The 14,465-nt window shown below is 48.6% G+C and overlaps 1 protein-coding gene across 1 annotated transcript; it reads right to left on the bottom strand.

The window, feature by feature from the left end:
• Nucleotides 1-11,990: 11,990 nt before the first annotated feature.
• On the bottom strand, nucleotides 11,991-14,017 carry LDX57_001250 (uncharacterized protein; the record flags this gene model as incomplete). The annotated part of the gene is made up of 2 exons (XM_046082891.1): nucleotides 11,991-12,193; nucleotides 12,253-14,017. The coding sequence occupies 2 exons, from the start codon at nucleotides 14,015-14,017 to the stop codon at nucleotides 11,991-11,993; spliced, it is 1,968 nt and encodes a 655-aa protein (XP_045938848.1).
• Between the last annotated feature and the right edge of the window lie 448 nt (nucleotides 14,018-14,465).

The following is a 14,465-nucleotide window of genomic DNA, read 5'->3' as shown; positions in this document are numbered from 1 at the left end:
TTGATCGAAATCCATGGATCAAATTAAATCACCATCTGCATTTGGTAGACCAACGCCCAAGTCCCTTTTAGGTTTGAGAGGAGGGTGGATGAGGCCGTCTGGAAGAATGAAGATTGGCGCCAGGAGGAATAGGCACATTACGGGAGTAATCAGCTAGTGTTTTAGCGTAGAAGTGCCTTCACGTCTTCTAGCAGTGCCGTCTATCTTCATAACAGGAAATGGTCGAAGTTTAGAGGGTCAACGTTGGGTTCTAGGTTAGATCTGGCAGAGCCCGAACTCAGGTACAACACAGTCAGCATGTTTCACTCACACGAGCAGTTTTCGAGGCTTCCCAGCCCCTCTTCTGCCAGCGACCCCGAATGGAAGAAACTGTTGGCATCGCCACGATCCGTTATTTTCAGGGACTTGAGAGCCACAAGCATGTACGGATACTGGGTACATTCAATTGTGCATCAACGTTGAGGATAAAAATAAAATATATCCAGGCAACCCCTCTTTGATCTTCCAAAACATCGCTGTGCCCTGACAGCCTGCTTACTGTGTACATGTATGCCTCCACTTAGTGTGCATGGACCTGTGATTCTGTATCCGTGGATCGGCCAGGTTACTACCTTAACCATCCATATGACGATGGTGGTGGGTGGCCTCGATTAGCGGAATGGAGAGTTGAATACTCGGTTGAATTTGCCACGACTTTGGCATGAAAGTGAAATCACTGCTATCGAATTTCTGGATTTGGTGCGATCCCATTTTTCAACCCTCAGTATACCGGACTCAGTCATTTCCTCTGCCACACCCTTTCTTAAATTTTTAGTTTTCGTGTTCAAAAAAAATACCACGACTCGATCTTGTTACATTCCGGTATGAAAACAACCGATCTGACTTGCTGCCGGTCAGCCTTGTTCCCACTGGATCCCACAGGCGCCACACGCCAAATCCACCCCTCCCGAGGCCGCCTTCCACTAATCATCATCCGTCATCTGCAAGCTCCAATTCCGGTGTCTCTAGCACACACACACTTTGTTGACAAAGGAGTAATGATGCCACCAATTCAATGCTGCAGTCCAAATACACCCCCCTCCTCCAACATGTCCAAATAAACTCGAAACAGCCTAACGGCGTCCGGCCGGATGATTCACCCACCCCCTTCTGACCCCCCTCCCTCCCTCCATGCGGATGCTATTACTGAAAAGAAAATACCTGTGTAACCCCAGGCCGTGGACGCAGGACTGCTGATCAATCACAGCCATTCTGGTGGGCTTGTACGACTGCTGCTTTCCCGGCGACTAGTCTCCTGCACCACTTTGAGCATGATGAACCTACTCAGTGTACTATTACCTACCTACCCATCCCCCCTCCTCGAACAATGGTAGCCGACGTTGCCCTTGAATAAGCCGACACAATCGGGACCTCAGAGTTCAACCAGTAACCACCACCCTGTCCGCAACGTCGCCTCGTCTCCGGACTCGACCGGGGCAGTCATTCAGCCCGTCAGGACTCATGGGGCGGCTCCACCCATCCTTCCGAGCAATCAGCCCTTCGCTTCAGCACTTAGTGAGTCTTGGCCCTTTAGGACTCGATAAAAGTGGTGCCTCGACTCTTCGAGCCCTTCTCCGGCCTGACGAAGGGCAATGTGCAATGTGCAATGTGATAAGATGAATCCAGCCACACTGCAACGGAGGCATTTTTTTTTGAAAAAAAAAAAAAAAAATTACATTCGATTGTTGTTTGGGATTATTCCAAATTCTCCAGCTACCCTGGCCTCTTTTTCCCTGCCTCCCTCGTTTTCTTACCCGTTCAAGATAAGCATGGGGGAATTGGCCCTCGTGCATCCCTCCCATGTGAAAACTATATCTGGCGGCGTAAGATCTCCATTCATGCCAACACTGCTGATAGGTCGACACCCCGTCCATTGCATGCATGAGGTGGTGAGAAAAAAGGGCGATGGGAGAACAAGGGCAACAAGGCACACAGGGCCCCCAGGCAGAAAACAGGCAGGCAATTTCTCCGTACTCAGGCACACCCGGAGTTTACGATGTCACCATGCATCTGCATCTTGAGTATGTACTGTAATGTACGCTTTGCAGTCTGCAGCTCTGGGGCTTTGCCCATTAACCCGCTGTCTATCAACGATCAATAGTAGCGGCCGGGAAGGGGCCATTTTTAAATTTGAGGTGGGCTGTGGGGAGCTCCAGACCGTCGTCGAGCTCAGACACATCCCGGATAGTTCAGCCGTTCAACGTCTCGAGCCAGAGTTTAATCTAATAATCGCACGAGTTCAGGGATCCGAGTAATGGCCATCCGCCATTATTGCCATCTCCGGAGTCTGTACCTTGCTCCATCAACGCAGGGAACAAGGAATGCCAAAGAGGAACCATCAAGAGTGTATCCCAAAAGGGTATAGCAGGGGTCGTCGTAATCAGAGCATCTTAAACTTCTCAAGCTAGTTAGCGGAAAAGAGTCTCGCCAATATCAACCACTCCCTCTCTCTCTCTCTGTGTGTGTGTGTGTGTGTGTGTGTGTGTGAGAGAGAGAGTGTGTGTGTGTGTGGCATACCTGAGTGCCTACCACCTTAGCTGTCTTTAGCGTCGGCTCGGTGGAGTCTTTGCCTTCTTGGGCTGGACGGCAAGCAACGGTGTTAACTACGCCGTACTTAGACGTCCCCTCTCGGGCCTACCATTGGCAAGGGCCAAGGACTAAAAAAAAACCCTTTGTGATCGGTGCAGGGTGTTCAAGACGCTTCCATAATAGTTTCCGTTACGGCCCCCCCCTCTCTTCTCTCCCCGTCCCCGGTCGCTTGCCGGCGGCCGCTCACCGGCCGGGTCTCCTTGAGATCCATCCATATCTACCTTTGTCTTAAATTCTGGATACCTCTCCTACTGTACTCAGTTAGGTTGGGTTGGACCCAGTCTGCGAAATAACTAATCAACTATCCTTCTTTGTGATCCGAAACCGGTCTTCCTTAGATAGTTAGATAGTTAGATAGTTAGCTAGATCTAGAATAATCGGGACCCATCTACGGCGTAGCAGGGAGGGGGATACCATAGTCATGACACGAAGAAAGAAAGAAAAAGCAAATACAGAATCAATTATGAGAAAGCTCGTACGAGGCTAACTACTGAACGCAAAGAGAAGGAAAGCCGCGCCCTTGGAAACTCTCAAAAGAGGGGCAATTGTCAAGCGAAGCTTCGGCGCGCGAGTGAATCGCGGAGCCGAGCTACTTGATTTTTAGTTTTTAGTTTTTATTTTGATCATAGGTTAACTAGCTCGGGGCCTTTGAATTATGTGATGATGGGCAGTGTTACATATCCTTTCTGAACCTCCAAGAAGCAAAACACAAGGCAGGAAGAAGGAAAAAATAGAAGAGAGGCCCGTACCGAGGATCTAATTTAACAAGCCAATACTAGAGGACGATAATCCTCGCATCCGACTATGGATAACTATTCCCCAAAGATATTCAAGCAAAAAATCAAATTATATCACGAAATCTGAGGCTTATTGCTCCTCGACCCTGATGTCCATTGTTTCGGGAGGCCGTGCTCGGAAACCGATCAGGCGTGTCGATTAACTTCTGATAGATTGAGTAGCGAAGGAAGGCGTCGTACTCCATAAGGGGGGGCCACCAACTCGTTATCCATACAGATTCGAGCTTCGGGTGGGTAGGTGGTTAGTGCTTCGGGGCTCCGTGGTTAGTTCTGTGTAGTGTGGTGGTTATTGCGGACTGAACGGTTGTTGCGGGTTATGGGATACGGAGTAGCTGTGCTCTCGGTAGTGCGTATATAGTGTACTGTGTATGGACTATGGAGCCATGCCTACCTACACTGTGTAGGATATGTCTGTCAATGTCTAAACATAAATTGCTGCGCCCATCATCAATGCGACCTGTTCATGGCTATGCCAATGCCATTCAAATGTCAGCGAATGACAATGTTATATTCATTCGGCTAACGGGTGCTCAAGCATAAGGTTTCTAAAATAAATAAATAAATGAAAAATAAAAATAAAAAGACGCTCATGACAGGGAAATTGGAATAGTGGAACGGTAGGCTTAAAAACGAACCACGGGGGGGCTAAGGTCCCGGGGCCGACGGGGGGGTTGAATCAAACCCCTGGGCGGATCAGCCCAATCTCGACGAGTCCTTCGATATCGCCGGATCGAGTCTCTGGAGGGTCTTGGTCTGGTTTAGTCCGGAGACTTTCCCATGATTATGACGGAGTCGGCTTCCGTAGATGATTCGTTCTAACTTTCGAACAGGAACTTAACCGCCTCCCTACCCGCGCTCCAGGGGGGGATTAGCTTCCAATCTAACCGGGCGATGCAAATTGCATCGCTTCTTCGTACTTCGGACGGTAACAGCCTTGCGGTTTTGTGTCTCTTGGCTTGCTTTTCTCGGCTCTGTGACTCGGTTCGAGGTCCTGAACCATCGTGCATGAGAAATTGAAATGAGATCCAGGACATTTGGGTTTCGGGCATTCATGGCAAAAGCAAAAACAACTGCACAGTTGCTCATGCAACCCGGTCGGAACATACACCTAGAGACTTATCCAATCTTATCGCATCTGGCGGCCGTTTGATTTTGTAACTGTAACTATTTTGACTTTTGTTCTTTCTTTCTTGAGCCTTTTCCATTTCGGTTTTTTGGCCTTTGTTCTCTTCCCGTTGATTTCTAATTATTTCTAATTTTATTTGACTTTTTCCTTTCCCAGCACCTTGATGCTAGCATGCTTTAGGAGGTGATCAGCAGCTGGGGATTTCATGCACATCAGGCTGTACCCGGTCTTTAGCGATGATATTACTGGCAACAATCCTTGTCATGAGAGAAGAATGTATTAGGATAATGCAGAGAATGCCCCGGCATGCCATTCGTGGGCGATTGCAACATCTTATTCGGGGTATGTATAGACAGCTTCTTCGAGCAAGTATACTCCGTACCTGTAGGCTGTAGGAAGTGCACCTCAAGCAGGTCGGAAAAAAGAAAAACAAAACCTGTCACAATGTCACAACATGCATTATGCCCACTGCCCCAGCCCCGTTCTCCTCCCCACCCACCTAGGTACTTTTTTTCTCTTTGTCTCAACTTCTCTCTAGCGTAGATCTTCCCTCTCGATGTAATGTCGATGTAATGCGGACATCGTAATGACCGAATAATCATCCACCACCACCACAACAATACTAATAATAATCAGCAGGCCTGGACGCCGGATCTCCAGCCAAGCCCTCGTCGAGATAATCGGGGCCAGCGTTGTACTAACTACTACAGTAACTTATGGAGTTTGACTGCCCCGCAGTTGACTCCACCCTCATTATACTCCAGTTGCGCCACAGTAATAACAGCCATCATCATCAGCCAGCGACTTCCGTTCACTAAAGGAACTAACTAATCAACTAAGTAGCTACTGCATATCCAAACACAGCCCGAGAATGAACTCAACGCTAGACCTACCGAGTCGGCGAGTCTGGCCGATAGGTCGTGAGCTATCTCTACTAGCGGTAGTGATTGTCGGTTATTCAACCGTTGTGTAAATGTAATATGACCAGGTGGGTCCATCACCGAGACCAACCCAACTCGAGTCACCTCGAAGACATAATCAGTCAATCAATCAAGCAGGAATAAGCAGGACGTTCAACGCAGCGTCGTATCGATTGCGGGTTGAGATAGAAGAAGGGAAGGAAGGGGTGGGTGGGCGGCGGGAGGGAAAAAAAAAATGGGCGGCGCAACACCAACCACCACCCGTAACTACAAACTAAAATAACCCGTTAAGCGATTTCGTCCAACGGCAACATCCCATCGCTGAGCAAGTCAGGGAGAAATCTTGATCGTCTTGGCTGTCTTGGCAGGAGAGCGGCGCTAGGTGGAAAATGACTTAGCCCTATTGATTATATGGCAGTGACTTTTTCTTTTCTTTTCTTTTTCTTGTGGGGTTTTGCCGTTTCTGTCTTGGTTACCCCCGAACCTTCGGCGGAAAAAGAAAAACGCCTTGAGTTATCCCAACGGTTCGAGGACAAAGAGAATGAATGAGCGTTTTTTTTCTTTTCCCTTTTTTTCTTTTTTCTGTTTTCTATTTTCTTTTTTATGTCATCTCCTAACCATGGATCGTGATTTGGAATCTCTGAACCCATGGTCCTAAGACCGGTCGTTATATGTTAACTTAGCAGGCAGTCAAGATGAGATGGTGATAGTCTGGTTCGCTACCAACTTCATCGGTCGGTCGGAGATTATTGAACATGATCGCTCGCCAGGGGGAGGTTTCTCCTGCGTACTTTGTCACTGCTGGAAGGTCGAGACTCGGGTCGATTAAGGGTGGACTCCGTCGTTGAAGCACACGACTAATGATCTAATTAGATGTTCTTTGGTCTTGATCATCTCCACTGCTACTAGTAGTACTCCGTAGTATGGAGTACCACAGCACAAGGGCCACACAGCCCACAGGACCAGGTAGCTGTGCTCTCCACAAGCCAGGGCCGGGACTACTCACGTTCCCGCGGCTAGTTTCACTGTTTACTTGTCCTCTATTCCCTCTAGGATAAAGGAAATGAGTATTTGGTACGGAGTACTTTTACTACTCGCCAATTACCATATCCTACTTAGTTCATGGCGATGCTGCGACTCAGGTCGATGGTTCTATCGCTGACGATCTATACTCAAAATAATCCGATCAACTATGGCTCATGACCAACCAATATCATGCTTACGTCTATAATCCATAATCCATAATCATATACTACCTCACTCCGTACACCGGTGTACACACACCAAGGCCGATAGATATCTTCGGGACGGAACCTAATCGCCAACCGCGCCCAGCAGGATGCAAACTGCACAGTGAAGGAAAAACACAACAAAAAACGAGCCAGAAGAGGGGCATTTCTCCGCACTGGAGCCGATCCAGAGCCAGGTAAGGAATGGCAACACGGGCCAAAGAGCCGCTTACCGCGTTGGCTCTAGCGGGCAAGGAAAACATGGGTGGGCACCGGGTAATCCGGCCAAACCCCCATTCTTTATTGCTGTTTAGCACTTTAGCTGTTGTTACTGTTAGCCACCACAGGTAGCGACGACTACACTAAAGGTCCGTTAGACCACCTTAGCTTCGGTCGAGTACGACCAGATACGCGACTATGATTAATTCGTGCTGTTGTCCTTCCCCGTCACGGAATTCGCCGAATCAGGATTGGATAATGGATGTTTGCTTGCTTTGCCGCCAATCACGTCGTGTTCTTGGAACTGATCCCATTGCACCTACACTGTGTAGGTGCTAGATTGCCTCGGAAGGGTACGTACTACTTACCTACTTAGGTATCCCGAGTCCCGACTCTCCTCCGACGGCCAGATTTCATCTCAGCGTGTTGGGATAGGTTAGCCCTAAGCTCACTAAGAACCTGAATACCACCCTACACGGTGCTCCGTACTTTGTCGACTTCCGTACACAGGTTCTTATTCGGCAAGACCCTACGGTAGTAATACTCAGCCCTTCCTTTCCAATCACCAGTCAGATTTTAGCATTCGGAGAACATGTGATCTGAGCCCTAGGGCAAGCACTAAAAAGCCAACCGGCACTCCGGCCCCACCATCCGACGCCGAGTCAATTTGGAGGGGACTTTTTACTCTAGAGGGAATGACGGATGTGGATGTGGATGCGGATGGGGGATGTGGATTCAGATTGGTGTGGATGGAAAAGGGAAGGAGGGTAAGAATGGGGGATTCCCTTTTTTTTTTATTTTTTCTTTTCTCTGACTAAGAGTACCTAGCACAAGATTCATGTTCTCCGGCTGATGAATGCCAAGATACCAACGTCTTCGAATCCGCACACACGACGAATGGAATCTGGATAACTAGAGGAGGGGGGAAGAGCATACTCCAATTTGGGGGAAGGGCCAAAAAAGCTGTGGGAATCGTACTTCTACTTCTAACTACAGTAGGTCGTGCGACTGCAGATATCACGCACCAACTGACTGCACCCAGGTAGTACGGAGTACACATGTACGTACTTGCACAGTGTACTCAGGGGTGGAGGAGGAGGGGGGGCTGTCGCTGTCAAGTCTTGATATAACTGACTCGCTGCACTGCACCTGTCAGGTTCTACTGTTCGTTATCAATACGAAGTGAAGTACCCACGTATGCACGAAGGACTTTCCATCTTTCCCAGGCACTCCGAGAAGGGGAGGGGTACGGACAAACGTCTGATCATCTCCTCTGCATAAGGAGAAGTCGGCCGTAACCTTCTTTTCCCTCTTTCCTCAATCCTTACAGCGATGATTATGCAAGGTCAAGGTGGCAGAAAAACCTAAAGGAGTGCAAGAAACCTGTCTTTCACCTTCAACTGTCTACCTATCAATCGACTGTGTATCATTCTATCGACCAAAGAATGACGTATGGAAAGAGTAAGTGGAAACGAAGGTTCAGTATCCGTAGGAAGGATTACACAGTAGTTAGTTACAGCAGTAGTTACCTGGCGTTGGTACCTAGCTACAGTGCTGTACTTACTTAGCTTCGGACATTCGGACAAAAAGGAAAAAAATCCAGAAAAGGGAAGTCAATTAGATTAAGTGTGAATTAAAGCCATGTCTACGTTCGTTTCTTGCCCATGCACTGACACACCAAATCTGAACTAACGGCGGGTGATTATCGGTCCTCCCCCCCAGTAGTGGATGTCGAGGGGCCCTGCTTAAATTACCGTGCGTCTTTTTTCCCTGTCTCTAGGTACCTAGTCTCAATCTCGTCTCCCGTCTTCGCGTCCGTTCATCCTGCATGTCCACTTAGTATCGCAATCGGATGGTTGGCTTTATTTGGTAAATGATGATTATATCTGCGTATAGAAGTCTAGAAGATGGTCTGGACTCGGAGTAACTGTGTATAAGGAAAACGCAAGCAAGCAAGCAAGCAAGCAAATTCCCCCGAAGCAAAGAAACCTCGGCAATTTTGCTTATCCTGCCAGCCCCGTGCGCATAGGTAAAGGTACCGACTCTAGGCGTATTTTATGGGAACTGGATTCCGATGCCGAACTCCGTATTCCTATACTCAGTGATAGTTACAGACAATGATTGATTCACGAGGACCTGCTTCCGTACTTCGCTATGGAGAAGGATAGCAAGGAAAGGAAAAGCCACAGGGAAGGGAATGGAGGCATGATTAACGCATCAGAAAGTCTAATGTCGTGCATATTTGCCACGGGGTGTAGGGGGTATTTTTTTCTTTCTAGGGTATTGTGTTCGGAATGCCTAGGTATGTACTTACTCGGATGGAGAGGCGTTGGCCACAGCGTCGGCATAGTATTGAGGTACGGTGTACGGAGTCGATACATGTGCTACCTCGGAGTACTGTACATATCCATTACCTAGTGTGGTAGTAAGTGATACCGAGATTGTTTTTGAGCAGATACATAGTGCTGTGTAGTTTCTTGGGGTAGGATATCTTATAGATCCGTCGACAGGATCGATATATCTACAGTATAGAGTACGATGTTGTAATATATGCAACAGCATATATATCACCTGTGGCAAGCAGTTAGCATAAGCAGACTGACTGGCAAGATTCTCAGCGCACCATTCATCTACATTATTAATCAACAAAACCCAATTATGGTTATGTATGCCCGTAGCTACTCCGTATCTGGTAGTTTAGATATTTCATAGGTAGGTACAGGTATGTATCGCGACGCGTCCTCGTAAATAAGGTACTCTTACCTAACCCAACCGCAATCATTCATGAATAAACAAAAAAGAAAAGAAAAAAAAAGAAACTGGGTAACAAATTAGTATGTAACTCTGTATTCCTTCCGAGAACCCGAAAGGAATGAAAACCAACACCCAGAACCCCAAACCACCGCCTCTGATTGGGGGATAATAGCGGCCGCTTTTCGTCATACCGGGAGACTAGCGGTCTTGGGAGGGGGGAAGGAGGAACACTTTTTGTTTTACGACGATTAGTTAGGGTCGGAGATTGAAGGTCCATTATTGTTATTGTTCCATGATGAATTGACGGGAAATGTTGGTTGGTTTCTGCCATCTGGCTTCGGTTCAGTGTTCAGGGCTCGCTGCTTATTACAGCTGCACTTGTGGGCATATGTACTGTATGTACCTGCTCCGGTGGTGCTGGTAGGTCAGGTCGGTAGGTAGCAGGAGTGACGATGAAGTAAGTGGATGTTCAGGACCTCCGCGGATACTTTTTTTTATGGTGGTTTTGTTTGGTTTTCGGCCGGATTTGCGTCTTCACTCTGGGTTTAGTGGGAAAGTTAATTGGGGACTGTTATTTTTATTATTTCATTTTTTACTTCTGGCTATCATTATTCATTCATTTATTTTGTCAATTCTATTTCGATTTAATTCTATAAAAAATAATAGCATACGACAACGCGAATGCGATAATACGACAGAACGATCTTGAGAGGAGAGAAAATACAGGGCGACCCTCCATCATGGACATGTTTGTCCGGAACCCAAAGAAGTCAAACACAACAACAAAGCTCTTATCATACCCTGGCTGCGAGGCGGGATTATACCTCATCTTATTATTGCTGTGCCGTGGCCATTATTATCCCCATGAATATTCTGAATCAAACAACACTCCATTCAACGACGATCTCGAACCGCCGAGAGAAAAAAAAAAAAAAAAAAAGAAAATCCTACAGTAATCATGATAATAAAAATCACAATGAAAAAACGGTTGACAGATGGAAAAAAAGGATCAAGGGACCCATGCCTTCCCGTCGATTCCCTGTTACTTTACCGTAGACGTGCGTTGGATAAAACATGTTCATCCGCCTCCGCTGCGGGAGAGTTGCGTCAAGATGTGCCTATGGGAATCCCTGCTCTGGGCTTGGGCCAAGGAAGGACGGCCGCTCCAGATATTTCCTCGATACGACTCTCCGGACTCCAAGTGGTCAGGACAGATCACTGGGAAGGGGGGGACAGCCCGTCATGATTATCAATCGAGTCGGTAGAATCCGAAGAGTCGAGATTCCAAAATTGTAGGTTGACACCGTACGGAGTAAACAAATATTTTTTTTTTTTTGGTCTGAATTCTTGTCCTATCGGGCCAGATGCGACGACCCCCAAATTTGGGGGAACTCATGTAGCACGGGGGAGATGGGTGTTCCGATTTTATTCTATGTTCTTTTATTTTTTTTTTCGATATGATGGTTTCATTCTATCTTTGGTTATTTGTCTTTTCGGGGTTTGAATGCGGCCTCGAGAAGTGACGAGTTTTCATCACAACACGGTTCGATGAAAGAAGCAGAGGTGAATGAAATTACCACGCGCAAGAGGAATGAGACCCCATCACTAGGCCCTCTGTAGGAATACCCAATTCGGTCCCATGTTGCACAGAAAGCCTCTGACAACGCCGTCGACAAAGCATGCTTGAAGGGTGCTTTGCCTATCTGCTTCCTTATTCTGGGTTCCTTTTTATTTGATTTTTGCCTCGCTCGCTTCCTCCCAAATATCAGCCAGTCAAGTGACTGGCGGGGTTCTCTATGGTGTAACCCTTCTCTTGTCAGAAGACCAACCTCCTCGTTTCCTTTTGCCTTTTCTTTTCTTTTTCTTGCCTTTTCTTTTTTTCCTTCTCTCTCTTTTTTTTTTTTTTTTTTTTTTTTTTTCTTCTTTTGCCTCCGTGATTCCGGTCCATTGGACTTGGTTACTGTCTTGGGCATTTGTTTGCTACTTTCCCTTGACTTCAAGGCATGCGATGATGTAGCCTGCACCCAGCCAATCCTGCACATAACAGGTTCATCCATTGTTTGCTTAATTGGAGTTTTGTTTAATTGGATATCAATATCAACAACGCACCTGGGTATTCCCGCCCCAAAGTCATTTGCGTCCCATGATGGTACATACATACATTCGATTTGCGCCTTCCTGACAAGTGACCTCATTGTTTGTATGAAGTGTCACATGTACAGGAAGGCACTGAGTCACCGACACAGTAGAAGAAAAGAAAAGAAAAACTAGGTCAAGCAGATAATAATAACAATGCCGATAATTCACACATCATGGCTCATACCGCTGCTTTCGCAGGCTCTACTCCTGTGTTTGATGCTCGAGAGGCAGATTTCGGCTCAGCCGGACCCTCGATAGCCAACGGAGCATCGTCATCGTCCTCTTCGTCGTCACTGGAGAAGTCATCCACTTTCAGTCCGCGTCGGCGATCTTCTTCGCGACGCCGGCGGCGCTCCCGGATATACTCATGGTAACGGGCGTCTGTACCAATTAGCATGTCCTCACATATGTTTGCTACTTAAAAGAGGGAAACAACGTACCTCGGATTTCCTGGGTCTTCACCGCGTACGCCTGAATTTCTTCTTTGCTCAGGACCCGTAAGACAATGACATAATCCGCTCGTTCCTCAAACCGTTCTTGTCCTGCTTCCAAAGCTGCAGGGTTGACCAGCCGACGATCAACCTTGGTCCATCGGGCACCGGGGGGGATGCCCTTCTTATGGGCGTCCTTCAAGGGCGCTACACCTTCCCTGACCGGATTAGGCTCTTCGGGGAATTTCTCCTTGGGAGGTTTCAGGATTCCCTTGGGCGGAGCGTCCGGCTCCTTCGAGGATGTAGATTCAGGCCTCTTGGGATCATCCTGGCGGCCGGGAAGCTCTTTGGGGCTGGATTCATGTGCCGGAGGAGCTTCCAGTTTGCGGTGACGCGAATGCGATCGTCGCCGCCGTGGATGGTCGACCGTCAGATACGGTGAATGTCGGTCACTGTTACTGCCCGAGGATTCTGAGCTTGGTTTTCGACGCGCCGATGGTTCTCGTCGGTATTTCTTTAGGTCTTCATCTGAAGAGTACGCGTCCGAGTCGGTTTCCACGCGACGTCGAGACGGCCTGCGCGATCGACTGCGACGCCTGTGCTCGCGCTCCTCGATCTCACGGGGATGCCGATCCGTCCGCGGAGAGAGGCCATAATCAAAGTCGTCCGAATAGCCGCTGGCTAGGCCCGCCGTTCCCAGGCCAGTCCCAGCCCCCAAAACCGCCAGATCTTTGCTAGAAGAAGCTCGGGGCGAGTGGTCGTCATATGAATGGCGGCTGCTTCGATCGTCCTCTGGCCTTCTATGGCGGCGGTGACGGCGGTGGCCCTCCTCGTAATCATCTCTGTATGAAGAATAACCCTCGTCATGATCCTGGTGCAACGAGACCGGGGCTCGGTGGCGCGACCGCCGGCGCGGTCTCGACAACTCAACATCACTGCCCACAGAGCTCTGGGTAGAGTGTCGAATGCGCCTATCGCGATCGAGTTTGTCAAATCCTCTCTGGGACGGAGGCGGGCCAAGGGCCCGGGGTTCTTTCCTGGGGAGCAATTGAGGATCGTCGATTCCGGTCAAACTTAGGGGTCTGTCCTTGCGGTATGCAGTTCGGTCATTACGCAACCTCGCAGCAGAGTCCTTCTCAAATTGTTCACGAGGGTTGGTATAAGAGTAGGCGTCGTAATCATCGATATCTTCGCCCTTTCGAAGACCGCCAGTGGGCGGGTATCGCCATCTGTCATTCGGTTCATAGCCACGATAGGCATTATGAGCCATTCGGGCTCTGATTGCCCGTTCGTTCGGGTCCAACCGCCCCGTGTCGCTCGCATAATCCGTATGCGAGAGAGGATGGCGGCGATGGTGTCGGGGAGAGGACGCAGGCACCAGATAGCGGTCCTGGGTATGGAGAGGACTCGGCGAACGGCGATAATCGGATACCATCACGGGAGAGGTTCTCGAGACGGGTGCGTCCAGCCTTGCCGGAGTGTAGTGGATGTCTGCTGCGGAGGTGGTGCTGCTGCGTTGCCTCGGACGGATAGCGTACTCGGTCCTGAGTTTGGTAGAATGACCAGAGTCTCGATAGGTCTTGGATGATACCGCTTGAGCTTCCAATCTCGGTTCTCTTGCTAGTCGAGGATCGTAGGAGGTCGTATAAGGGACATTGGAAGGATAGCTTGGATAGCCATGGCGACTTGTAGGCGCATCGTAAGAGGAGCTGAGCTGAACCGTGCCAGTGGAAGCTCGCATGGGATCAATCATACGGGAGCCACTTGGAGACATGGGTCGGTAACGTGCAGCCGAACCCATCCCGAACCCTTGCTTGCTGACAACGAGGGTATGAAGAACAGGGTCTGATCAAATTGATGCGCAATGCTTTGATTGGCAGTATTGCGTAAGATGCGGTGAGGGGGTGGTTGCGGGCAGTGCAGGCGGATTGAAAGGATGTGAAAGGATGATATGCCTGGAAGAATGGAGTGGGAAACAAAGATAAAGGGTACCAATAAAAAATAGCACCTAAAGGAAAAGGAGAGGGAAAAATAAAAATAAAAAATTGCAATCTGGGGATGTTCGTCGGGCACCAGGCCAGAATGACGAAGGCAAAAAATAAGACCAAATAAAAATAGACTTGAGGGGCAAAAAAAGCGGAACAGAAGAAAAAGAAAAGTAATTGTAACGCCGCGAGAAAGGATGCCTGATCCTACAGGCCGACCGACGGAGCGATGATGGG

Source organism: Aspergillus melleus (assembly GCF_016097325.1).
Source record: "Aspergillus melleus strain CBS 546.65 chromosome Unknown contig1, whole genome shotgun sequence".
Lineage (NCBI taxonomy): Eukaryota > Fungi > Ascomycota > Eurotiomycetes > Eurotiales > Aspergillaceae > Aspergillus > Aspergillus melleus.
This window is presented reverse-complemented; position numbering and strand designations above follow the sequence as displayed.